General features: G+C 41.8%; 1 protein-coding gene across 3 annotated transcripts; it reads left to right on the top strand.

Moving 5' to 3' along the window:
- The first annotated feature begins 966 nt into the window (after positions 1-966).
- Positions 967-19,242, top strand: SLC34A2 (solute carrier family 34 member 2). 3 transcript variants are annotated; one of them, XM_015862929.2, is made up of 14 exons: positions 967-1,295; positions 1,381-1,436; positions 6,921-7,035; positions 7,137-7,271; positions 7,767-7,895; positions 8,713-8,856; positions 9,469-9,580; positions 11,178-11,373; positions 11,987-12,082; positions 13,806-13,926; positions 14,621-14,788; positions 16,147-16,263; positions 16,351-16,475; positions 17,195-17,866. In XM_015862929.2, exons 3-14 carry the CDS (start codon positions 6,930-6,932, stop codon positions 17,768-17,770), a joined length of 2,025 nt encoding a protein of 674 aa, XP_015718415.1. In that variant the 5' UTR covers positions 967-1,295; positions 1,381-1,436; positions 6,921-6,929; the 3' UTR covers positions 17,771-17,866. The 3 variants fall into 3 exon arrangements, with proteins under 3 accessions (XP_015718415.1, XP_015718414.2, XP_015718416.1); XM_015862928.2 differs by lacking the exon at positions 967-1,295 and having other exon boundaries at positions 1,372-1,436; positions 17,195-19,242; XM_015862930.2 differs by lacking the exons at positions 967-1,295; positions 1,381-1,436 and adding an exon at positions 4,755-5,180 and having other exon boundaries at positions 17,195-17,770.
- Positions 19,243-27,793: the final 8,551 nt, after the last annotated feature.

Raw genomic sequence — 27,793 nt, 5'->3', positions numbered from 1 at the left:
CCTGGCACTGTAAAGGTGAGCATCTCATCACCTCACTGTCAGAGCTGGGTTTCACAAACAGTGGCTCAGAGGAGAATAAACCACAGCTTACAGGAATTAGAGGGATTCACAGTTAAAAGCTTCAGCTACTTCTGAGATGGAGGTCATCAATCATAAACAACTATTTTTATAGACAGCGTTGAAAGACAGTTTTGTTAAGAAAACTGAACTTCTGAAAATGGTCCTTGAGGCCATTTCCTATCACTTCGTTCCCCTTCAGGCTGTTGTCAGGTCTCCTTGGGCTCCAACATCAGCTGTAATCAGGGTCAAGGCAGCAGCTGGCTTTACACCAGCAGGTGCTTTGCGATTCTGCAGATGGGGCTGTGGAGGCTTTGCAGCCACCACTTACACATACACATTTCTGAGACTAACGTGAGGAGCAGGTTCTGGCCCCCAGCTCCAAAGGCTGGGTGTCTGATAGATAGAAAGGTGCAAAAAGCAAGAGTTCTATTTTTCTTGCAGAGTTACTAAGTCACCGAGCTGCAGGGAGATAGCCCTGCATATGCACAGACGAAGCAGATCTGCTGATTCAGTGGCTGGTTTACAGCTTACTTTCTCAATACAGCTTGCCTGCTGAAACAGGAAAAATTCAGAGGGAATAAAACTACGGTGCCTGAAGTAGCCCCTCAAGTTCCCAGCTAAAATCATCAGTAAAATACTGATTTGTGCCTACTTGGTAATAGCTTACTGTAGTTATTGGATAACATATCTCTTTATCGCAATCTTCCTTGATAACGCTCTGAATGCAGTTATCAAAGGTGTCCTTACATCTTTAACTCATTCAGAATGAAAACCATCGCCAAAATGCTAATGAGCTCCCCTTAATCGTAAACACGGAGCACTGATAAGAAGGAAACTTCATCCTCTGTTCTCAAAGAAGTTCTTACGTGTTTCCTACTTACACCGTGTTTTATCTGATTCCCCTCCACTTCTGTTCCTAGGCAGATTAATAGGCACCCGAACGGACAAATAACAGTACTGCCACTTCTCTGCATCCTTTTGACAGACTTCTGAGATTGCAAAATATTGTTTGAAAATTACTATTGGAAAAAAGATTAACCGAGTGATCAGGCAGACTGCAATTTCTCCGGCTGGAACAAACCGTCCCATAGCACTCACATGAACACATTAGTAACTCTTACTTAAGTGCTGATGGGACATTTTTTAGAACGTGATAAGTGTGAAATAGCCTGTAGTTTTATCACTCTCGGTTGCTGCCCACTCCTTTTGAAAAAGGGTTGATCGTGATTACTGAGGTAGGCACTGCCTTCGGACTGTAAAAATGTTACTGCGTAATGATGAAAGCAAACTTTGCTCAACACCTGTCTATATATATTGCAGGTTGCAGTGGCTGCCCAGTTGGTCCGTTCACTCTGTTGCCTGGGGAGAAAGAAGTGGTAAGTAAAACCAACTAAGAGCAAGGAGTGCTGTGGTTTTTACTTTGTTTTCTTTCTTTCTTCTTCTTTTTTTCCCCTCATAAAAAATTTTAAACTTAATTAGCTTATAAATCATCAGCTCTGCTTTCACAGCTCAAGAAAAGGCAGCAGAGAGCTAATGCAGGGAGCAGGAGGGGCGTGTGAAATGTCACCCGGTTGGTAGCATTTTCAGCTTGTGTGCTTCACTGCATTTATATTTTAAGGTAGTGATAACAAAGTGTAATTCTAAAACCAAACTCTGCTACTTTTTGTTTGCAAGTAACCAGTTGTTTTAATGAAATATCATAGGAAAAGACCCGGTGTATTTGCAGCTGTCACAAGCAAAGCAAACAAAAACACAAATAATAACTGCCTATGACATAAAGATGTTATTGGTTTTGCTATTATTTGGATTGAAAAGCGGTGAGATTTTAAGTCACGGTGGTACTGGATACTGGAAAATGCCCAGGATATGATTAATGAAACATTGGAATGGAATACTGTCGGTCCATGTGCTGGTGCAGATAGCCGCAGTCTGTGTGCAGCACTACCAGGGCCAGGCTATTCTCCACGGAAACATTTTCTTATGCTAATTCAGTTTGATACACTGGGGTAGAAGGAATACATTAGTCTAATGCAGTTAGTTCAACTAATGTGACAGTAGACAGAAATCAGCTGGTTTCTCAGTAACTTTTATTAGCAGCTCTTCCATTAGATCAGTAAGTCCTTTTAATGTCATTATTCTTTCCTCTCTCCAATCTTTGCTGTATGTTTTTGTCTTTGGGATGGGGTAACTTGTTGGGTTTCCTTATTGCTGGGAACATTTTGCTGTTGCTGTTGCTTTATTCTAGAAAAAGGAATTGTTTGATTTCAGTAAATACCTCCTGGGTGTTTCAAGCAGGTCACTGAAGTTTCTCTGTTCTGGCTCTTAAGTGGCATTGTTTGGAGCTTTGCTTGGTTGTAAGTGCTAAAATTAATGTCTGGGATTTGTTTTCTCTCTGCACTAGTTTAGGCATTAGTTTTCTTCTTAGTTTTATCTTTTTTATTTAGCTTTGCCACGTGTTAGATGTGAGACAAAAAGTCAGGGCTGTATAGGAATAAGCAGTGAGTACAGTGCTGACTTTTTATTCCAGCTTTCACACATCCTTTCTTTTTTTCCTTGATTGCTTCTGCATTAGTTGAAAGCTCACAAGGTGGCTGAGCTTCCTGTCTTATTCAGACAAAAAGCCCCATGGAGGTGCCAGTGCAGAGATGGGGTTTGCTCTGAGGCTGGATCCTATCCGGCATTTGTTTACCCGGTTTTCTCTTCTGCTGCACTCGGGGCTTTGTGGCTGCAATGGGCTCTTGGGTAGAACTGTCAAGTAATGTAAAGAAACTAAATGAATTTGTGCTGGCTAAGGTCTTTCCCTCCCCATTTCAATATAATTTGCTCCTCTGTCTGAGATAATGCATTTTGAGGAAAAGCTGTATTTCTTCCAACTGTACATAAGAAGGATTACTGTGTAGCTATGTATTTACTGCTCTAAAATATGTGTAGCAAATAATGATCTTGACTAACTCATAGCACTGGCTCTCAGATCATCTGGTAAACGCCTTTTCAGCATAAAAACTGTAGCATGGTCTGGATGGCAAAAAGTGGTATGTGTTTGTGGGAAGGCTGTGAGAGGAGAGGAGAAGTGTAGAGAGTCTGTCCAAAGCCAAAATTTGATTTGGAGCTTCATAAGCAACCTGGGAATTTTTTATTTCCCCAGAAAAGCCTTGATTTCATTGGGTCTGTTCCTGTCAGGTGAGATATGTTTCAGGCTCACAGCTCATTTCGGGCACAACCTGCCCTTTCACTGGATGGTCACGGGTGGAGAGGTACAAACAATACTGTACAGGCATGTGCAAATGGAACTTCATATTCTCTGCGTTAAGTCCATCAAAAGAAACAGATTTGTCGCTGTTGCTGCTTTAAGACAGAATAATGCTGACACGGAGCCCTACAGCAGCAGCAGCAGCACTGTTACAGCTGTGCAGTGGCCAGGGACGGCAGTGAGGGTGTTGTGTGACACCAAGCGTCGCTCTTCTCCTTCCCTGGACTTTAACTCTGTCATGCAGCAGCAAGGGAGAGAACATGGCTCTGACTTCATACCTCTCACATTTTCTTGCAGCATTTGTTCCCTCCGTTTGTGCTGATCTCCCCCTGAGGAGCGGGAGGTTTCAGTTTCCCTTGCAGCCAGAAAGGACGTCACACGCAGTTAGCATTTTCCGAAGGAGAGGAAAGACTATACCTGCCGTGCCGTGGTGTGAGAGGCTTTGCTGCGTGGCTCGCTGGCGCAGGCTGGGTTACAGCCTGCACGGCGTTAGTTTTCAGCCCTTTGCAATATGCATAGTGTGCTGTGACCTGCCACTTTCCGGGGGAATGGGGCTCCTGTTTCAGCACAGCACTGAGCAGCACACTCAGCCTGTGCCCGGGGTCTAGCTGAGCTTCTCCTGGCAGCCTGTGTGGGCACAGGCCTGTCCTCTGCACATTCTCTAACATGTTCCTTTGCAGTTGTCATCAGTGCTCAAAAGAAAACCACTATTAGTGTTTTCATAGCCACCGTTTACAATGGTGCTGTGTCTGATGTCAACTAATCCGAGGAGCAGGGAGTGATGTGGGCAGCCCTGTCACCCTCTGCTCATCCAGAACACCTGGATTGTCTTCTGCATGTTTTTCTCAAGATATTAACATTTGTATTGAGGGCAAGAAAGAGTTGTTTGAAGGGAAAATTGTATCCTTGTAGAGCAGTGATCAATTAACACTAAGTTGCTGTGGCGAGGACTCTGACAACCGCAGTATCAGGTGTAAGTTATCAGCTGTAAGTTATCAGCTATAAGTTATCTTCTCCACTGTTTCGTTTAACAAGAGCTGGGATCTGGAGAAAGCTGACAGTCTGGGTGGCACTTCAAGGATCTGTGTGGGTCTGCTTTCATCCATCCTAATAGCAGTCACATGGAATTGGGGTACAAGGAACACCACTGCAAGCCCAGCCACGCAAGGCAAATATTGTTAGGGTATTCAGTACTCAAGTCTACCTTAACAAATCAGAGGTTGGCCAGGACTCATACGAATAATTTTATAAACATAATAATAATAAAAAACTTCCGCCACAGAGACAGTCAATTCTCATTCTAGAGTATTTAATCATATAAAGCAAAAACAGTAATAATGCATGACGTACCTGTGGAATTCTGAGCACCTCAGGAACATGAGTGATGTTTATTAAGATGCCTTGCTGAGCTCTTGAACTGGAAGAGTTTATGTAGGAAAACCACAGGTTGCTTTTCTGCCAAAGTTTTCAAGCTCTATTTTCTGTAAGAAATGCATTTTCCATACTCCAGTAACGCAGGCTGAATCTTTCATTTCCGTACCAAAGGTAACAAAAGAGCTGTAAAAATACTGATGACCTCCTGGACTGGTGCTATCCAGTATATCCCGTACTTCTCTGTGGCAAGGAGTACATTGGCAATACAACTTTGAACCTGAATTTCCAAGGCATTTTCCTGATTGCATTTCGCTGAAGGAGCATTTATGCTGAGCAGTAACGCTTTTTCAGATCTCTTTGAATGCTGAATGTGTATAACTGAAACTTGTTTGACGAGACTGAGGTGTTCTGGCACAGGTGGGGCTTGGAGGTTGTTCTGGCATGGATGAAAATACCAGAATTTGCTCCAAGCAGATGAAAAACCTTGTTGAAACAAGTAAGAGCAATTTTCCTCCATCTGTTCTGAGATCTTGGTGTGCCTTAGGAACTGCGCTGGATCTCATTCCACTGATAGCAAATGTGCAAAAATGTGTCTTTTGCTTGTAGAATAATAATTCTTTTGATTGAATAATAGAATAATATCTCTTGATTGTAGAATAATTTTCCTGCTAATGTGGAAGGGTAGAAATTCTTAATCTGGGGAGTGGCAGAAAACAACAACTTGCTTTGCTGCAGTGGTATAATGCTAGTACTGTCTGTGCCGTTTCCTTCCCACCTGTAGGAGTAGGATGTGTGGCTGTTAACATGGGCAGGGACAAAACATCAGCTACCAAAATGATTATGATTAAACAAATGATTAATTATACTCTCTGAGAGTGGCTGCTAACCACAGCTGAGTCTTGTTTATGGGCGTATGACATGGACACCTGCCCTTGAAGGTTTGGGGCAGGTGCTTTGTTTATGAGGAATATTACAGGCAAATGAGCTCACCTTTGTTTCGGCCATGTGGGTGCAAGACATGGTGGCCAGCAGGCATGTGTGGTGGAGAGGGTGGAAGAAACAGGTCCCATGGTGAGATTTTTTTGTGTAGGGTTCACTTCTCCCATTCTTTCCACTGGGTTTTGGGTTACATTGGCTGGGCTAACCAATGGTATCACAGGCCTGGGAGTGTGAAAATATTATCAGGTATCGCTGGGAGCCCTATGATCGCCTTGCCCCCTGCAATCTCCACCCCTGTGTTGCTGAAGTAAATGGTTTGGGTCTTCCAAATTTTGGTGCAAGAAACATCTCCCTCCTCAGCTTTTGCCTGGCCTTGGGCTGCCCCATGTTCTTGTATCTCTGTGTTTGCTTAGACCAGCAGGGATTTGGCCACATGATTTCTTATTTTGATTATGTTTGATTATTGGACAGTATCAGAATGAATGCTAAATGCTTGACCTTAAAAAGGGGTCAGCAAGAAAATGTTTCACGGAGAGCGTTTATTTGATGTGACTGAAACTGAAGCTGCAAATACAGACCTGCAAATACAGACCTGAAAATGGCCACTGCTATTTGATGATGCTCTTCTGTGGTCCTTCAGCAGGGATTGCTCTGAACTTCTGGAGCTTGGGTCTTCCTTCAGGTTGTCTGGGGTCACTTTGCCATCCACCCTTCCATAGGAATGAACCAGTAAAGGCAGCAAGAAAATTTTTTAGCATATGTGACCACCCAAAGTAGGGGGAGGAATGAATTACCAGTTTCATTATCAGTCAAAACCCGAAGATGGAAGAAAGTAAAGATTTTGGCTGAAAGAAGATAAAATGAATTAGAGAAATGCTTAAAGTTTGGAAAGCAGAGAAAAGTTGGCTTTCATGCCAGTTGAAAGTGAACAAGAATACAGACATATATATATAAGGATACAGATATACATATACATATATGAAATCACACTGTTGATTTTATTTGCACAATTTACAAAATTATATATATATATATTATGCATTAAATATTTAATATTATATATATATATATAATGTATACATGTAATCTTGTAAAATGTGCAAATGAAATCAAGTGTGATTTCAAAAGTAATTAGGATGTCCATTTCACAAATAAAGGAATAATTCAGAAAGATTATTGAAAATCTGTGTTTGAGGACAAGTTCCATCCCATCTTTTTTAATCATATTTTTCACATATTTTGTTCCAAGATGTATTTGTTGACTGCACACAAAGTTTAATGAGCTCTGCTTTATTAGTCGCAGATCATGGCTCCTTGGCCTGAGGTAGACAAGCCTGAAACCAATAATTATATTGGTGATTCCTCCAAACAAAACCAGAACATGCCTGGAAAAGAAGGAGAAAATCATAAAGGTAATGTGTGTTGACCTGCAGGTTATGGAAATATGTATGTTTGAGTCTCCGTGGAGAAGAGATAAAGTAATTAAGACATTTTTAATATTCTGTTTCATCAGGCAATGTGGCTTCACTTGGAAACAAAGTGGAAATTCAACCTGCATTTTCCACAATAGCATTGATAGATGAGACAAGGCAAGAAGAAGACCCATGGGCTTTGCCAGAACTGCAGGACACTGGAGTCAAGTGGTCAGGTAGACATTTCTCAGTACATTACTTACTTGCACGTATTTTTTCCATCATTTCTGATGTCTGAATTTAGGATTTGAGCAGTTTTCATATGTGGACTTCACACTTTCTCTTACGTTTCTCAGTGGTGAAGCTGAGATATGACATTCAGGCTGCTAAGAAGGAATTGGAAACTGTACTGCTTACCCTCTGTAAAGCACAAGGGTATATATGGAAAACAGTCTGAAAGTAGTGTGATCTTATTTTCAGGTTCATATTGAACCTTTATTCAGTAAGATGAGGTGTAAAAATAAGGGTCAGTCTAAGACTTCATTAGGAAAATAAACTGCTTCCTTCTGCAGTTAAAATTTGGATTAAGAAGAACACTTTTGGGCTTAATTACATGCAGGGGTCACAACACTGTATTTAGCTCCATAGCCTCTTCTTCTGCACTAAACTGTTATGGAGAGAACACCAGAAAAATAAACGTTTCTTTATGCATAATGTGTTTTGTTTTGCAGAACTGGATAGAAAGGGAAAAATCATTCGTGTACTCTACGGGATAGGAAAGTTTATTATGCTGCTTTGTTTACTCTACTTGTTCGTGTGTTCTCTGGATGTACTGAGCTCGGCTTTTCAACTAGTAGGAGGTATGAAAATACATTTAAAGTATCAAGAATAAGGCAGTAAATCTCATCTGAATCACCAAACTGCAAGTATCACCCTTAAAGAGTATATACCGCAGATTTATGTGGAGAGCTGTAGGTTTAGAAGGAAGTATCTCTACATGGAGACTGACCTTCCTCTGTGTGAAAGGACCTTTGTTTCTAAGTTTCCAAAGAGCTGTTGATGTAGAGACTGATGTCAGTTTCTTAGGAAGCTCTGTTACTTTAGTGACAGAAGCATTCAGCACTGAAACGTCCCCTAAATCATTCCAAGATGAAAACTGTTGAAATATAATTTAACATTTACCTTTCTCTAAGGGTTGAATTTGGCTCATGGATTCAGAAGTGGTTATCAAATAAATATGTGAGCTTCTGTAGAGCTTTTTCTGGGTTTTTGGCAATCTAGAAAGCTACAGGAACAGTATTACTCGGAATTATTAAAGCAACTTTCCTTGATGTGGTAACCAAAAGTCATCAAAGCAGTAATAGCATTTAAATCTATGCATATATGCTTTTTTACTCAATAGTCTTTACTCCTTTGCTAGTTTTATATGGTTCTCTGCAGGATTCACTAGAACTTGTGTAGTCACTGAATTGAGAGAATATCAGGCATAACTGATAAACTGAGACTTCAGAACCTGAATTTGGTTTCCTGGGCTACATCACCTTGTACATTTTTTCTGCTTGCAAGCATGTATGCATATGTATCGTGTTAAATGGTTGAATGGTCTTTAATTAAATGCTCTGCTAATTTGTATTGACTTGGCCTTAAACTCCTCTCACTTGGAATATGTTTTGGTAGGTAAAGCAGCAGGGGACATTTTTAAAGATGACTCAGTGCTCTCTAATCCTGTTGCGGGGCTGGTGATAGGAGTTCTGGTGACTGTGATGGTCCAGAGCTCCAGCACTTCTTCATCCATCATTGTCAGCATGGTGTCCTCTACACGTAAGTCTGCTTGCAGTGTCTTCCTGGAGATCACCCACAAATCTTGGTGCAGCATACAATTGTTCCCACCTGTGTTGAAGTTGTAGAAACACTGGATTTAAGAGTAGGGACTGCAGGAAAAGACTTTCACTGCTGTTGCATTTGATATTTTAAAAAAAAGAGAAAAAAAGTTAATGCGCTGTAGAAAACAGTGAAATAATATTCATAACTGCAGTGAAAGTCACTGGAAGTGCAGGCTTTGAATGCACTAACTTAGGAGGTATCCACATACCTTTCTTGTGTTAACCAGTTACAGAATTTTGTTTCTGGCAACATTTCAAAATTCTTCAGAAAGTGGGTTATGCCTAGGGAAGGAGAGATGGTTGCTCTGTCCCTCTAATGTGTGATGAAAGGAGATAACAAGGGACTACAGTGGGGATCACTAGAGTGTTGGAATGCCATGTTCCCAAGGGGCATGAGTAAAGCAAACATATCTGGATTGGAGTCCCTTATTCCGTTGACACTGAAGGAAGTCTGCCCCTGTGGCCTTAATATAGGTTAATTTTTACTGGACCAAATAGCTGACAGATGATCTCATTTTTTTCATTCAATGCTTCATTTTCTACTTTCTAGTGCTGACTGTACAATCAGCTATCCCTATCATTATGGGGGCAAACATTGGCACCTCAGTTACAAACACAATTGTGGCGCTCATGCAAGCCGGGGACAGGAATGAATTTAGAAGGTATTGTACTTAAACATTAGATCTGAAAAGTTGCTTTTCTTCCTTCTTAGTAAGTTTTCTTCTGTACTGCCTGTCACTTCTACAGCCATTCAATCCTTCTATTGTCCAGAAGTTGAATGTCTGGTTATGAAAGCTGCAAACAAACTTCTAAAGCAACTTTTATGACCTCTAAATCTCAGTGGAGATTAAATAAATAAATAAGTAAATTAATAAATAAATCAATCCTGTTTTTCTTTGTCATAAGGAAGTAACGAAGTCAATTCTGTAATATTCTTTCAGCAAATAGCAAGTTGTAAGCTGTCATCATTCCTGCCATGGCCAAAGTAGAATATCTGGGTGTGTGGTTTCACAATGTTAAAGAAAAGCATATTGTCTCCCTTCAAATTTTTGTGGTTTTTAAAAAGCCCTCCATTTTTAATAGGATCTTACACAAGGATAAAGTTTCGGATGGCTTCCATGACATCACCCACCTTTGATTATCTCTTAATTATAGGAGTTAGTAGATTGATATTAGACTATTTTGATCTATTCTACGTAAGAGAGACATCAGCGTTCAAGGTTTTGGAAGTCTACAATAAACAAAAGATGGTAACCATAGAAAATATGATGTGTTTTGGCTGCCAAATTATGACAAGTCTGCCACTTGGCGTTATCCTTGAGAGATTTCATGGCAGTAAACTTGGGAGGGATATGAGACTTTGGTACCTTATCATTTATGACAAACGTAACATATGAAGTACCAAAGAATACTTCTACAATACTTGCTGTCTTTGGTTGTGTTAGACTTGAACTCCAGTGACAAAGTAGCCTATTTGTTTTGGGTCAGGTAAAAAAAAGTGTAAATAAGTTGATTTTCATTGCAGCCTTTAACAGCCTTTAACTTACGTTTGCTGTCCTACTTTGAATGTTCCACTTAATTTCCTCTCAAGCAATTTGGAACGTAAATCACAGAATTACCATTTCTAGGAATATTTCCTTCACATTTTCTTCCTTTACAATGCTTAATTTAAGGAGTTATATTTTAAAACAAATATAGGCAGATTGCATAGAATTAAGAGCTATTAGGAAACAGCTGTTAGGAAACAGCTATTAGGAACATGGGAAAGAGTGCCCTTGAGGAAACAGTTGCGGCTCTTCAGGTTGTAGAGAAGCTGGAAGGACAAACCTGTAGTTTGCAAGAATGTGTGAGAGGGCTGCAAGCAGCCACTTCTACATGAGTCAGGTAGAATAGGTCCTGGAGGCAAATCCTGTTTCAGGATCAAAAACGTAAAAAAAAAAATAGGTGAGAGGCAAAGAATGTAGGCTATACCGCCACTTCTTTCTTCAGTTCAGCTCTGTTAGCTGCCTTGTGTTAAGGATCACTTGTCTCTCCTAGTTTTTTCTTGTTTCAGTGACCTTAGCCAACTCTTTTGCTTGGTCAACGGTGTGGAGAAAATGTGGAGCTCTGTAATAAAACTGCCACCTTCTGGGATCTTAGAAATGAAATAATGCCTGTCTTGAAATTGGCTTAATCTCCACTTTTGTGATTTCATATTTAAATGGAAATTGTGCACATATTGTTTAATTAAAAGCAGCTCTGTTTTTTAATTTCTTGTAGGGCCTTTGCTGGGGCAACAATTCATGATTTCTTTAACTGGCTTGCTGTGTTTGCATTGTTGCCCATTGAAGTCATTACTGGCTATCTTTACCATCTCACCAACGTTATAGTTGAGTCCTTTCATCTTGAAAGTGGTGAAGATGCCCCTGAGCTACTAAAAGTCATCACAGACCCTTTTACAAAGCTCATCATTGAGGTAAGATCTTTAGCTCTTAAATTAAGCTGTTACACAGAGAGCCCCGGCTCCATATTTCCCATTTTTATTTCCTGCACATTTCACTTTAGTGAGGACAGGCCTAGCTAGGAAGGCTGGGAAGGCAGGAGACACATGGGATGGACAGAGTGTCAAAACGATTGCATGGACACCGGCAGACAATGCTGCTTGAAGCAATCTGGCACATCCAAATGATCTGCAGGAATAATCCAGAAGATCTGAAGAAATAATATAGATTATGGGAATCTTAAACACCACTGGGGGAGCAGCTGGAGGCCAGATGAATTGCATGCAGCTCCTAAAATGGCAGTAAACATGTTTAGGCAGTTACGTCGGTGTAGCTGCTTGAATAAAACGGCTGAGATATGTGTGGGGGTGATTTGGGCACAGTGAGACACAGCGTGTGTGTGTGTAGAATTTAACCTTCTCTGGGAGTAAAGCCCCTCCTCCTTGTTGGGCAGCAGCTCCAGTGCGAGGGATCATCATAGAAGCTTTACATGGTACAGCTTCCAAAGAAAGTTATTTTTTGAGTCGAGATGAACAAAAGTGTGTGGTGCAAGTTGAACTAATGCTGTTTGTTGTTCTTTTCTTAAAGCTTGATAAATCTGTAATAAATGCAATCGCTACCAATGATGAATCAGCAAAAAACAAAAGCCTGGTAAAGATTTGGTGCGTAACTGAAACCAATGTGGTGAGTATTATGTTAAATTAGTTGTCAGGCTCCCTAGGAAAGATATTACTGATCCGTAGCTGACATTTCTTATCATACTAATGTGAAATTAGATTTTTAAATGAGTATTTGTTGCAGCAGAAGAATGAACACAATATAATCTAGCTTTTGCATCACTTAAACCAAACATGTCATTCCAGTAGTGAGCTTGACTTGGTTGCCTTACGTACCGTACCATGCAGGGTCTTGCTTGTCAGGACTCATGGTTTGGAGCCAAGCCTTTCACTTCTTTCACAGTCAAATACCTTTAAACTCGGTACTCCTATCAACTCCCTGAAAGTGGAAAAGATCTGCAATGGAGGACCAAGAAACTCTTTTTTTTGGCCACCATCTATCCACTCTAAGCACCTAGTCTAATATATGCTAGAGGAATCTGCTTACAGTTGGTTGGTTCAGCTTTCTTGGAAATCTGCCCTCAGACAAAGCCTCTCTGGAGCTAAAATTGTTTGTTCTTCACCTGAGTAACAACACTGTAGTGTGAAGGAAGTTGTTACCCAGGGTGACACCAGTGGGTACTTTGGCTGGCTATGGAGCTGTGTTTGAGCTATGTTGTTCAGCTGAACTAACAAGTGGAGCACTCTGTTGGACCTTTACTTGTTACTGTGTATATAAAACTAACTCCTGAAGTCGTAATGTAGAAGATAATTGAGGACACGCAGCAGAGATTAAAATTCAGAGCTTGCATTTTCAGAGGAGACCAGCTCCTATTGAATGACTATCTGGATGGCCAGTGAAATGCTAGCTGTGGGAGATAGTGGTAGGAGCAGAGCCATGCTAATGCGAAACTCTGCTCGGGTTACTCTGCTGACGAGCTGTGTCTTTAATCTCAGGCAGAGGCTGGGGCAGGCCTGCTGCTTCCAGCCCCCTGGCAGCTTTTGGTTGCCTCCAAGCTGGAGGGGGAATGTGAACGCTGCATCAGAATGGGATCTGATGTGATCTCTCTTTCCCCATTTCTGAATCAGAGTATCACTCCAGCATATCTTACATATAGCTCCTGTTCGGCAGCGTGTAGTTCAGAGTCCATTTTGCTGTTAGCTACATTGATATGGGGAAATATAGTTCAGCCACGGAACTGTTTCTTAATCTACATAAGGACTTGTGGACTTAGTGTCATCTGGGCTATCAGCTGGAGCTCCTGTAAGCAAGGTTGTGTTTTATAGAGAAATTCATGTTCAAGTCAATAATACTAGTAGTAATCATAATGAAAATGCCTAGCTCTTAGATAATCTTTGAGCTTTAGAAAATAAAGTAGGAGCTGCACCTCTGCATCTCTGTTTCTACAGATGGGAAAACAGAGGTGCGCAAAGCCGTTGTGACCAACCTGTGCTCATTCAGCAGCAGATACTACACTAGTATCATGATAATCTGAGTCACAGTCCTGCTCATCAGACCATTTCAGAACCTCAGAATCACCAAATGGCTGAGGTGGGGCAGGGACCATTTCTTCCAACCCCTGCTCCAGCAGGGATACTCCGAGCAGGGTGCCCAGAACCACATCCAGGTGGATGAGAATACAATAAAATCTGCCATGTCATTAATGGGGTGCAGTAGAGTTACACTCCAGTTTACAAATCTGCCTTTAGTTGATAAATTCGTGGTTGCAGTAAAAAACCCAGAACTTTGTATGAGCTCTTAAGGAACGCTGTAGTTGCCTGTAACAGCTGCTTTCTCCGTCAATCTTTAGACACTGCAGAATGTAACACTTCCACCTTCGGAGAACTGCACCTCTCCTGAATTTTGCTGGTCAGAAGGAAACATGACGTGGACCTTGAAAAACATATCTGAAACAGAATATATCACTAAATGTAAGTAGTGGAACCATTTTGCCTTTGATATCATGTCTTTACAGAGATACATATTGTTCGGATTGTGTTAACAGGCCACTTTAGAGGTGTATCAAGAGGCACTCACCTGTATGTGTAGACAGGATACCTCTACTGCTGCAGTCAAAACAGCTTGTGCTCTGTTTTACAGCTGGAGTTGCCAGCATCTGGCAGTACATGCATCTCTTTCCATGCCCCTTAGTATCAGCAATTGAGGTCTTCAGTATCACGTCACCCTGGCTATTCAGGTGACTTGGTGCTACAGTTACAGGTACTTTGCTGTAGCATTGCTTGGATATCTCCATCCAGGTGTGCTGTTCAGGAATTCCGACAGCTGTTCTCAGGCACACAGCCATCTTTAGCTGACCCACAACCCAGCTAGGAGCACATCACAATCTCCTCATTTGGTTGTACTCTCCCTCCATGCTCAAAGCTGCACGTGGTCAGCCAGACTTTGCCTGCTCTGCAGATGTGCCTGCTGTGTATTTTATGACAGCATCATGTGGGAGCCCCTCTCAGGCAGATTTTGTGCAGCTAAGGAGATGGCATTTTCAGTTTTCGCCATGTATGCTCTGGTCCCATTTTCATAAGGCTGTGCATGACAACCAGAGCTGGCCTTGGCATCAGAAACAAAAAGGAGACTAGGCTGATTGGATTTCCTTTTCTTTTTTTGCAGGCCGGCATCTCTTTACAGAAACAGACTTGCCCGATCTTGCCATTGGTCTCATCCTTCTGGCTTTGTCCCTGCTTGTTCTGTGCTCCTGTTTGGTGATGATCGTTAAGCTGTTAAACTCTGTGCTTAAAGGACAAGTAGCGAGTGTTATCAAGAAGACAATCAACACTGGTAATTACCTGCTTCCCATGAAGCTCGTTCTTAGTAACAGCAAGGGCACTGGGTACATTCAATGACGTCCCCTCTTCTGTTGCAGAACAGTTTCAAGAAAATAACATTAGACCCGAAATGTTGCCTCTAAATATTTCTTCAGCTCAGCGTGTTATTTTCTTCCTTAAAGAAATGTATTAGGGAACAGTTTGCTTGTGAACTGCAGATTAAAAGCAACAGAGACTAAAGTCCAGGTTCTGTTTCTGATGTGTAATCATTAGCTGTTAGAAATGTAATCTTCATATCCCCAGAAGATAGTGCTGAAGTGCTGAGATCATGATTGCCTACTTGCACACAAGGTCTGCATGTTCCTTTTAAAGTAAGTCTGACAAACATATGTAGAGATTGTTTGATCTAATTCCCTTACTTGCCACGTTCCATTCTTTAACCTTCTCCTCACTAAGATAAGCAACCCTGCACATTGATACTTTCTGTCTTTCCCTGTGTTATCCACGTGATTTTTGCTTTTTCTTTCATTGTGTGCAAACAAGGCTGTTTGTTTTGCTTTGTTTTATTTTCCACTTAGCTGCCTTTTCTTCATTTCTCCATTGAATGGTGAGTACAGGACCTGCACCAGGGAAAGGCAGTCCTGGCATACACCTGATTGTGTGAGAGGGCTCACAGCCATGGGGAAGACAACAAAATGGTCCCCATTCTGCCTTCTCCTGGGCAAAGATCACTGCCCAAATCAAAATAAATGAGTAGAAAGTGGCCAATTCATGATTTGCTCACAATTTCTCTGTGTCATCTCAGCTGATGAAGTCCTGACCTCTTGGCTCACTCATAAATCTGCAGACTACAAGGAACCATTGTACTTAGTTTCTCTAATTAGTGTGGTTAGCTTTTCTTTGCAAGAGTAAAAAATGAATTACTAGGAGATGTTCAGCTTGCAACTAGTTAGGAGCCTTACAATTTTAGCATGGTGGTCTTCAGAGCCTTTTGAAGATCCCGTCTACATAGCAAATGCCTGGTTGCCAAAAGCAGGAAACTCTAGACAATCAGGAGGTGTTGAGTTGAGCTCAGTGGAAACATGTCTGGCACCTAATTGTATTACAGCACATACACTGTTCTGGGTCAGGACAAAAGTCTACCTAGGCTAACATCCATCTCACAGTGTGTCCAGTGTAGAAAGCTGGAGACAGTACAAGTGACAGCGCAAATTAAAGTAGTAGAACTGACTCTGACCTCCAGTCTTGTTTTAGACAATATACAAACAATAGATGTACATTCAAAATGCTTACTAGGGTTTTCTCTGTTAAGTGACTTTGTGTGGAATGTTCTGTTATTCTAAAGGCATTGTCCTCCCTCTATTCTTCTAGATTTCCCATTTCCTTTTACTTGGCTGGCTGGATACCTGGCTATGCTTGCAGGAGCTGGCATGACCTTTGTTGTTCAAAGTAGTTCTGTCTTCACATCTGCTATTACGCCTCTTGTTGGTAAGTTGCCAGTATTTTGTACTTCATCCCCACATTTTATCTTCTTCATCATTCTAAAACTGCTTATTGCCATTTATTTTCTTCTAGGCATCGGCGTTATAAGCATTGAGCGTTCTTACCCCCTCACCCTAGGAGCTAACATTGGCACAACCACAACAGCTATACTTGCAGCTTTAGCAAGCCCAGGGAGTACATTAAAATATTCATTACAGGTCAGTATAAACAAATGCTTCCTTGAATTTATTTAGATGTTGCAACTCTTCTGAATAAAAACCCGACAAAATCAGTTGTGATACAAATATGTCCTGGATATTGAGCTTGATTCTATGTGTGGTACTAAGAATGGTTCATTAATTTCAGCTACTAGAACAAAAAATTTCTATTAAGCATAGCTAGAATATAAATATGTAGTAAAATCTTTCCTAAATTTAGCTTGATTTGATTAAGTTCATTCAGAAATGCAGCAGGATTGGCCACTTGACTGCAGAGCATTGAATTTCAACATTCAGTGCCCAAATCTGACAACTCTCTTTGGTAACCCCCTATGGAGGTTACTAATATCTGTAAGTTCCTTGCTCAGGATCCTGACAGTTGCTTTATTTTTGGTGGACTCAATGTATTTCTGTACAGTGCTGCATTTTAAAACTTCTCTATCTGCAGGGAGATATCTTGACCCTGTTGGGCTTCCCTTGCTTCCAGATGCTGTGGCCTGTTTATCTCCATTGATCTTTAGAATATTTGAGGTATTATCAAGTCCTTTTTTCATGCTAAGATAGGCCTAGCAGTGAAATAGAAGCACAGACAAGAAAAGATCAAAGCGAGGACCTAGAGGAGGGAAAATAAGAAGTCAGTACCACTGGAAGTTATTAATGTGTGGTTAGGCCACAATGTCATTTGAGATAATTAACTTTTCAAGTGTATTTGCTTTCAGATTGCCTTGTGCCACTTTTTCTTCAATGTCTCTGGGATTATCCTGTTTTACCCACTGCCTTTTACCCGGCTGCCAATCCGCATGAGCAAGACCTTGGGAAACATAACAGCCAAGTACAGATGGTTTGCTATATTTTATCTTCTCATCTGCTTCTTTCTTTTGCCTTTGTTTGTATTTGGTCTGTCACTGGCGGGCTGGCCAGTCCTTTTGGGTGTTTGCCTTCCCCTGTTGGCTCTGTTTATTGCTGTGATTGTAATTAATATTATGCAGACAAGGCGGCCACATTCACTGCCTGAGAAGCTTCAAAACTGGGATTTCCTACCCGTCTGGATGCACTCCCTAGAGCCCTGGGACAATATGATTATGTCTTCACTCGCCTTCTGTGGGAAGCATTGCTGCGGATTCTGCAAGTGCTGCAAAGTCAATACAGAGCAGGAGGGTGCCAAAGATAATCAGCTAAAAACTATGGAGGTTTATGAAAACACCATTGCAATGGCTGATGAAGAAAGAGGTGTAAGAAGGGCTCCAGCTGCAGCTTGTGTTGAAAAAACAGGCACAAACAACACAGCCTTATAGTAGTGGATCAACCCATAATAGCACAGGTAAAGCATAGGACAGTCAGGCTCTTGAAAACTACCTTGAACAATGCACTGAGAACAGAGTGAATGTTTTGTTAGGTTCCTGCAGCCAGTGATATATCACTCATCAAGGAATGGAGTCAAACAAGCTTGACAGAGTCCCTAGAAAACCTATGATCAGTTGAAAAGCTAAAGACAGATTTGCTTACAGAGCATCTACTGTGTGGTACATTCATCCAATGCTATCAGTAGCAACCAAAGGAAATTTTGATGTAGTCCTATGAAGAGAGGGATGAAAGGAGTGTGATTAATTAGAAACCAGTCAACCCAACAATGCACTTGTAGAACAGCCTTTCTGGCCTATTGGCTTATTCCGTAGAAGTTACTTTATGATACCCTAAAGGTTCTGTAAAAAAAAAAAAAAAAAAAAAAAAAAAAAAAAAGAAAACCAAAAGAATCCAAATGCTTTCATTGGCCTATGTTCAGTGGTCAGAATAGAAAGCAATATTCCAAGTATGGACAAAATCTGTTGTCTGTGTGGAGGAAAATGAAATGCTGGAACATACCTCAGGAGCTCTGGGAGTCCTAGTCTGGCATAAGGGTGTGCATAAGCCCATTTAGAGCCCTTTCTGTCTCCTTTAACAACAAGGGCAGGAGCTGCTGTCTTTTCTTTTCTTGAGCTAAAGGCCAAAAATGAATTGCTGATCGCTTTGCCTGCTGAAGGTTAAACACTGGGTTTAGAGACACCAGGTGGCTATGAAAGACCTTTGTGGACTTGGGGTGTGGTTGCATGGCTGGTTGTCTCTCTGGATAGTCCTCCCTCATCCTGTCCACTGAGTAATCCCATAAGCACTTGTCCTGGCACAATTAGAGGACAGGCGCAGGAGGGAGAACAAGTGACTGGCACAGGTGTGTAGAGAGCTGCCCAACTCCAGGCTGACACCACGAGATCTCTCTGCAATTGGGACTGAGCCACAAGATGGCATTTAAATATAGCAGTAGAGACTGGCATTAGAGAGAACAGACTATGGTTAGCGCAGGACATGCAGCTGCATTGGCAGGTGAGAAAGGAGTGTTCACTCTGCCACTGTCACCACGTGCTCTGAACCACCTTCCTTGGAAATAATGTGAATTTTACTGGCAATTGTATGTAGCAATCCAAATTCCAAATAACATCCTTAGGTAGTATAGTCAATAGCACACGTGGTCAGTCCAGAGGTAGTAAAGCACCTGGTGTGAAACTGATTGTGCTCAGGTCTTACATTACTGATGATTTAGTAAACGCTTATGAGACAGCACTGAATCATGGACTGACAAAAGGTATCATTTCAATGTCGGAAAAAGAGTATTTCAAAGACACATTGAGTGCTTCTGCTGGCCTTTAATAACTCAGACATAAGTGAGCATGGGATAGTACCTGAGGTCCTACCACTAATGGAAAAAAGATCATGTGGCAGAGTGTAGGCCAATCAGTATCACGTGAAGCCAGTTTGCATGGCTGAGTTGTAGATTAAGTTTGTAATGGAAATAGTGAGAGGACCCTTAGTTTAGCATAGCCACTCAGTGCTGCTGTGACACATTTCCTTCGGAGTAGTAGGTAGTTTTCTGCAGAACTGGGACCAGCGGGCTGCAATCAGACACGTTTTAGAAGGGAAAACTTTTTCATCTGCTTTTTTAAGCTCGCATTGAAAATAACAAACTAAGCTGCCTAAAACATGTTTGCAAATTGTATTCATACTGAGATTGCAACTTGTTTCGACAGTGATGAGCCCAGTGGCAAAATGCACCAGAGTGAATTTTCAGAAGCATTTGATTTTGGTGTAGTTCTGCTCTTGGTGAGTTTAGTAACAGAGAACAGAGTTCTACCCAACTATTCTGCTTCAAATTTACTTTTTCTCCATATAGTTCAAACAGAATTTTGTCAGCATTTCATTTTTCAGAGTGGAATTGTCTTCAGTAATTGTTCTTCATTTTATTGTCACGGTTCTGGATTCTTTCACATTTGGTGCTTCTTGAAGTTCCATTTCCCATGCTCTGATTTAACAGAAAAAAAGAAAAAACAGGTGAAAAATCCAGAATTCTTTCAAAAGTATCTTGAATTTCCATGGACTGTATATTGAAACAGGAAACATTTCCATCTACTCATGCTCATTTCTTGATGTGCACCTTATTTTGCATCTTGAATTAAAGCTGATGAGCGCAGTGATAGTAACACAGTGATATTAACTCTCAGCAAAACATCAGAGGAAAAGCAGTTCCTACAGAAGGATCGGGGTGAAAAATTAAAGTCAGGCATATCCGTACTTCATGTTCCTTGTGGTAACTTTTCCCCTGTGGTGTATTGAGTTTGTCCCCTCCGCTCTCCTTGCTGCTGAACCTCAGGCCATATTGTGCTGTTGTTTAGGCAGGTTCCAAAGCAGACACGACAGCACAACATGCCCTGGGAAACAAACGTCCCTCCTACTCTTAGCAAGAACTATTTACACTTTATTTATAATTATTTGAGTGTACAGAACTTTTCATAAGTTATACAGAAAAAGGCTCGTGATTGTGTTATATGTACGTATATGAAAACCACACCATGGTTATCTATAAAAATGTAAAAAGGAACTACTGTATATTTTGTAATATAACTTTTAACATTGTTTGTAACTGTGCATACTGTGTCTTACGGAGGCTGCTGGCTCCACCAATAGGTTACGCAAAGGTTGTTAGTGATGCAGAGACAGATTTCCTCAAATAAAGATGAAAAACACTGGTGTGTTTTCGTAACGTGGCTTCATGCACAAGGATGCAGGACTCCGCTTTTCTAACAGATTTGAGTTTTCTGCAATGAGGACTTTTGGAAATACAGGATTTCTAAAGTGCTTTTTTTTTTAAACTCTTACACGTTTTATCTTTTACTGTCCTGGGGACAGCGTGCGGCTTTATACTTTGTCATGAGCGCTCATCTTGTCTGTCCTCATGCATTGAATGTAAAAATAAAGAGAAATTCCAAAAAAGAAAAGGAGATTTTCTTATCTGTTTGTAGACATATCGTGGAAGATGCAGGAAAACGAGGGTGTAGACATATAACACAAATAACTGTGCAACACAGTGTAAACTGTCTCCTTCTAACATGCAAGCAGCAAGCACCGTAGGCCTGTGATTTAAGATTTCCAGCTCTTTATGCTCATGCAGAAATACTTCAGTTCTGTGTGCCATCACTGTCCATGACTCACTGTCCATCATGAATCAAAGCACGTCCAGGAAACAGGCAGAGATTGTGCCATCCATCTCACAGTTTCCAAACCCTCTGCAGAGCTACGCAGGGCAAAGTTCAGCGACGCCTATCAGTATTTAACAATAGATACACGATGAAGCCTTTAAAATGTTCAAAATAATGCTTCAGCTAATTGCTGGGTTGGTCCTGTTTCTGCAACTGGAATCTATCCTCTTCCTCTGTGTTTATGACTTAACCATGATGTCACAGCTCCTTTTGATGCTCCCAGTCTTGTTAGCCCTCTGCTGAAGCTTCGCACTCACTTCCCCTGCTCCAAACCCTTGATAACACCACACTTAACTGAGCTACAGTTGCCATCATGATAAATTTTTATTGATCAGAAACACGGGTTGAGTTTTTTAACGTTTCTTTTTTCAGCTCACCAAGTAGTGAAGAGTGGCCCATCAGGTCCCCAGAATGGCCTCAGTCTGTGCTGCTGTGAAAGGCTGATCTCTTATTACAGCAGAGTATTTGTGAGTGCAGTTTGACATGGTGCCACTCGCGACAGCTTAAAACTAACAGTACCAAGCAAAAATCCTCTCTTTCAAAAGGCGCACCAGTTAGGATATATCTGATAGACAAGTAGGGAATGAATGACAGGCCATTTCCATGGGCTGTGGTTCCAAGCAAGTGCTTTATTTGCATTCAGGTAGCTTGTTCTCTATCTAAAGGCCATTCCACCCAAAGGCATGACACCGTAAGTGTAAACCCACTAATGATATTCTTATTGTGAACATCCTGTAGATGACAATCTCTTAGCTATAATTTTACTACAAAGGAAACATTTCAATGTGAGAGCTGAATGTTGGCATACTGGATACATACTGATTTTCATTGAGTTCATTGAGGACAGATTTACTATGACAGCTGAGATCTAAGTATTTCAACAGGACAGAGAAGCAGAGTTCAAATGTCACAACCATTCCATCTTACTCAGCACCTGATGAAATTAGCTAATTGCCATTTACACTTTTGGAGTGTATCAATCTTTTTACATGGCTTAATGTCTAAGGGCATCACCGTGGCATAAACAATCGGTAATGACAGGAAAAGATGTTTTGCAACCAACACAACACAGTTGATTGGGTTTTTTGCACAACACAAAAAAAAAAAACAAACAACCAAACATAAATTACAGGGCATGCAAACAACTGATGGACCAAATGCTTGGTTAGGCAACATACAACCATAATTGACATTGGGAAAATTCATGCACGTGTAAGCTAGGGAAGCATAGGCCCCATTTTAACTGACTAATGCAATAACCCCAGGCACTGGATAACAACTGATTGCCATTGTGCTCTTCACTGAGTATGAACTTAACAGAGCCAACTCCCACCAGGCATTCTCCTGCTGGGGCCTTTATGCAGTGCTTTTGGTATCTCTCTCCAGCTGAGGGCAGATGAGGTGAGTTAACAGCGGGGCTGGGTGACAGGTTGGGCCAGGTGGTTAAGTGACTGCCTCCCAGCAGGCAGAGATCGCTTTGGATTCATCAGCAGCAGTTTCAGCAATAGCTCAAGATGCAGGGAAAGGAATCCATTTTACTTCTTTTGGAGCATAGCGAGGCACCATAAGTCTGGGCTCAGGGAGCTGGCAGTCCTTTTCCTGGCACCTCATGGTCACAGATGTTCTGCAGTCCATACCTCCTCATCAGGCAGATTACCAGCCATGCATTCAGTGTCCAAAGAGACCTCAACAAAGCGGGCTCAAAGCATCCACTGAGGTCTTCAGGAGAGAAGGCAACTAGTGGAGTTGATCAGCAGGGCTCCATCTTGAGCACTGCTTGGGAAGTGATAGTGGATGAGCTGGCAGCCAGGCCCTCCCTCCTAAGGTATGTACACATAGAGGGCTGTGGTGTGGGTGTGAGTGCTGCACATCTGTATAGTCACACGTCTTGTTGGGGTCAGCCTGGGATGCAAAACACAGTGCTGTGGGGCTGAGTGAAGGCATTCTGGCTACCTTGGGTGCCTATGGGGTTTGCTTTCTGACCAACAAACCCTACTGACTGTTAAAGGTTATAATGTGCTTTCACACAGGAAGAAAGCATACTGGGTGCAAATATAGAAGAAAATATAAAGTTAGGGAGTGGTTTGTGAAAAGCACTTGAGGAAGCAGCTGTATTTTACAACACAGTATCTGCTTTGCAGGAAAGGATGTCTTCTCTGGAGACACTAATTAGCAAAAAAAAAAAAAGGGAGAAGGTCAAAGCAGGTCAAAGCTGAGGGTAGATTAATTTCACTTTGGCTCAATTTGATCCCTAAGAAGCAATGGACAGTTTTGCAGGATGCCTTGTTCCTCGCTAGAGCGTGAACACTGAATGCTTTCACATCCAATTTAGCAGTACTGCAAAACTATAAGAAGGTTACAAGGGAAACTGGACAGCAAAATTCCTTCAGAGCACAAAGCATCTCAGACTGCAGGTAATGGAGAACATTATGGTCCTGGCAACAATCCCACGGGCAGAACCTGTAAGTATTAAAACTGCCCCTCTGGGCCAGGTACGTTGCTCAGGAATGGGCACTGAGGATGGCCTCTGCAAGGTAGATTTCACAGATGCTTGCTATAGGGCAGGCATTTCTTAGTCCTAGATCTGCAAATGACAGCTGGGATAAGTGATGCTCTGTGAGGTAACAGAAACAGCTGTTACTGGCATTTAAATACTGACTTGTATAAAATATTTAATGAACACAAAGTTTTGCCTAAAATATGCTGCTACAAGTGAACACCTCAAGATGGACTGGGACTTTTTTTTCCCTTCCTGTAGTTTTCAAGGAGCTTTTCAACTTAAGGGTGTGAAAAACTCCGCACTGGGGAGATAAAGCATCTGAACTGGTTGTGTGGGTGCTCCTGGTGCACACCTGGTGATGCTTTACAGGGAATGATTGAAAACAGCTGAAAAGTGACTGAAGGAGAAGAGAAACACCACTATGGGCAGCCAGTCTGTGGCTTAAGGAGGTGTGCTGGAAAGTGCTTTGTGATCTGAGGATTATCTAGTGGTAAGTAAAGTTGGTTTTGGAGCTATGTGGTCTGTGATTGCAGGTGCTTAACGGGTTAATGAAGAGGTGTTTGATGATGTTGTTTTTGGGAGGTCAACAGTTATTTTCTGATTTGGTTTTACTAGAGCAGAAAGTTTCTGTTTAGAGTGAGTGAGTCATTGAATTGGGGGAGACTAGATGGCAGGTGGGAGTATTTCTGTCCAGATAAATTATCGGTGTTCTGAAAAGTGTAGTTGGTGAGGGTCCTGTTTGTGATTTAAATTGAATGAATGTTTAGTGTTTTTCCTCCTTCCAGATCATCAGTTAATCCCTGAGAAGGTGTGGTACACTGCACATCTATGTCTGCAATCCTGTCTTATAGCCATGTGCTGGATGTGATGGATAAAGTTCAGTTAAGGCTGTGTTCTCTCCCTTGGGCAGGGTGGAGAGAAAGAAGCAGGACAGCAGATATCTGTGTGTTCTTATTGCTGCTATAATCCCTTACAGGGATGGAGGAGGTTTTTGTGCTTCTGAACACAAAGGAGAAAGGTCACCTTTCTTAAGAAAGTTGTTGGGGAATTAAGAAACATAAAATGTGGCTGACAATTACTGGTTACAATCACTCTGCAACATGGACACCTTTTGCAAAGAATGGTGATAACTGAGGTGCTGAGAGTTTTATATGGAGATGGGTAAGAAAACCTCTGGCATATGAAGGCACAAGGAGACGCAAGCTGCATGCAGTGCCCGGGTGGTCATAGAGCTGTGGAATGCCTTGGGTTGGAAGAGACCTTAGAGACCATCCAGTTCCAGCCACCCTGCTATTGACAGGGCAGACATTCACCAGCTCAGGCTGCTCAGGGCCCATCCAACCTGGCCTTGAACACCTCCAGGGATGGAGCACCCTCAGCTTCTCTGGGCAGCCTCTGCCAGTGTCTCAGCACCCTCTTAGTAAAAAAATTCTTCCTAATGTCTAAGCTAAATCTCTCCTCTAAATGATGGCAGGCATTTCACATGTATTCAAGGGATTATAACTGCAGACATCAACAAAAATTAGGTGTCTAAATTAGGCAGGAAATGATTTAAACTGAGAACTTAATAATTTTGAATTACTGAAATTGACTACCTGAGCGTTACCTCATCTAACAGTTAGAAATATTAATTTTTAATTCCTGTGGAATGGGCTGCCCAGGGAGGTGGTGGAGTCACAGACCCTGGAGGTGTTCAAGGAATGTTTGGATGTTGTGTTGAGGGACATGGTTCAGTGAGAACTATTGGGGATGGGTGGATGGTTGGGCTGGATGATAACGTGGGTCTTTTCCAACCTTGGTGATTCAAAGATACAAAGTCTTCCTGCAGTGGTAACCCATTTACATCAGAAGCTGTTCTGAGTATGTTATTATATCTGAAAGTCAGGTGTCCTAGAGAAGCCCTAGTACATCATATCTTTATTGGGAAGACATGAATCCTGAGGATGTAATCTTTGGTTCGCTTGTAGCAAGCGGCAGTCTTAGAGGATGCTGCCAGAATGACACAACACCCTTAATCTGATGGAGATAAAGTAAATAGATAGTAAAAGTACTATCTATATTGCAAGACAATTTTATTTTAACTGTGACAGCAGACTTATGTAAGCATGGACCAGCCAGGAGTGGTGGAGGCTGAGGGAAGAGAACTGGGGCAAGGCTAGTGGTAGATAAAATTCCCAGGGTACAAGCTCTTGATCACAGTCCAGTTGTATCCTCATCCAAGTACAGACATGAGTGTGTGTGTGTTCAATCTCTGTACCTCTTACCACCAAACATCAGAGATGGAGACAGTTTATTAACTGAAGTGGGTCCAAGTATTACTACTGGCTGAACTTCAGCCCAGTACAGCAGGCTGAAAAAGCATGGTAAAACTCACCTGATCATTGCTGCTGAGATAACTTGATGATGGCACCTGGGACAGCCCATGCAAAAAACTACCTTGATGAAGCCTCTCTAAATTGCTTTGTCAAGACTGATGCCACACGTGGACTTCCATTGTTGTAAACAAAGTGATGGTAACTGCATTAAACAATTATCAATGCTTTTTCACTAACAAATATAACGTATCTTCTTCAAAAGATGTGTCTTCTAGGATGTAGAAGTTCAGTTTGTGTAGCTGCTAAAAACAATGCAGTCTACTAATGGTAACTGTACTACCTGGACAGGGACAGGCTGACAGACTGGAGAGTTTGGCAGTGAAGAACCTTGTGAGGTTCAACAAGGGCAAGTATAGAATCCTGCACCTGGGGAGGAAGAACTAAGTGGATTTGTACAGGTCAGACCTGCTGGAAAGGAGCTTTTTGGAGGACCTGAGTTTTCTGGTGGTCAAGAGGTTGATTGTGAGCCAGCAATGTCCTCTGTGGCCAAGAAGGCCAGTGGTATCCTGGGGTGCATTAAAAAAAGCATGGCCAGCAGGTTGAGGGAGGTGATCCTCCCCCTCCCTTCCATCCTGGTGAGGCCATACCTGGAGTGTTGTACCCAGTTATGAGCTCCCCAGATCACAAAAGACAAGGAACTACTGGAGAGAGTCCAGCAGAGAACCACAAAGATGATTAAGGGCCTGGAGCATCTTCCTTATGAGGAAAGGCTGAGAGACCTGGGACTGTTCAATCTGGAAGCGACTGGGGGGTGGATCTTATCAATGCTTATAAATATATAAAGGGTCACAGAGTTGTTAAGGTTGGAAAAGACCTCTAAAATCATCAAGTCTAACCATCGCATGTCACTAAATGATGTCCCTCGTTGCCACATCTGTGTGTTTCCTGAACACCTCCAGGGACAGTGACTCCACCACCTGTTTGCAACAGGCCCAAACTGGAACCCAGGATGTTCCACATGAACATAAGAAAGAAATTCTTTCCTGTGAGGGTGACGTAGCACTGGGACAAGCTGCCCACAGTGGTTGTGAATTCTCCTTCTCTGGTATTCAAAACCTACTTAGACACCTGCCTAACTTACTATAGGGAACCTGCTATAGCAGGGGGTTGGACTAGGGGATCTCTAGAGGTTCCTTCCAACCCCTGTGACTCTGTAACATACTTCAAAGAAATGCCTTTTTGTAGATGCAGTGAAAGGATCAGTTCACGTACCTTTATGTATTTGCAGTGACTTTATGTATTTTTACCTCTGTGCACTAGGGACTGAATAATTAAATTCAGCCTCCCATCTTCAGCTCTTCAAAGAGTTTTGGAATTATATAAGGCAGCTACATAAAGCAGCAGGCAGATATCCAAATTTCTGCTTTCATCCACCAGTATGTGGGGTGGGTTTTCCTGTTTAATAGGCAGAGTTATGATCATAAAATTACTGTAACTGATTTTATGAACATACCCTTGCTAAGTTTTTAATGCATCACAAGAGAATCCAAGTGTTCCTGGGGTAATGATACTGGGGCACAAGGTAAAAAATATTCATGACACAGGGAAGGGTTTTGTTATCGATACACTCTGGTTCCTTTTATTTTTCCCTTGTTAACTAAACTAGCACATGGGTTGATAAGATATTCTTAGTGGTCTCTTCCAACTTTAATGATTGTGTGAAATCTTCAAGGCAGATCTTAATGTATTGGGACTGATAGAAGGCGCAAAATGATTACCAGGTTGGTGAAATCAGGACTAACATTATAATAAGTGCTGGGAGTAAAGGTGTCCTACAGCCTAAGCCAGAGGCCATCAGCCTCAGTTGATCTGCACAATTAATCTAAACAGGGTATAAAGTATGTACTTAGGCAGTGGCTTACGGTCATCTGTTCTATC

This window comes from Coturnix japonica, chromosome 4, assembly GCF_001577835.2.
Source record: "Coturnix japonica isolate 7356 chromosome 4, Coturnix japonica 2.1, whole genome shotgun sequence".
Classification (NCBI taxonomy): Eukaryota; Metazoa; Chordata; class Aves; order Galliformes; family Phasianidae; genus Coturnix; species Coturnix japonica.
This window is presented reverse-complemented; position numbering and strand designations above follow the sequence as displayed.

Excerpts from the sequence above, each read along its gene's own strand:
- SLC34A2 (XM_015862928.2), top strand. The coding sequence starts at position 6,930 with ATGGCTCCTTGGCCTGAGGTAGACAAGCCTGAAACCAATAATTATATT. Across the intron at positions 11,374-11,986 it reads TTACAAAGCTCATCATTGAG|CTTGATAAATCTGTAATAAA; the intron begins GTAAGATCTTTA and ends CTTTTCTTAAAG. Across the intron at positions 16,264-16,350 it reads TGCTATTACGCCTCTTGTTG|GCATCGGCGTTATAAGCATT; the intron begins GTAAGTTGCCAG and ends ATTTTCTTCTAG.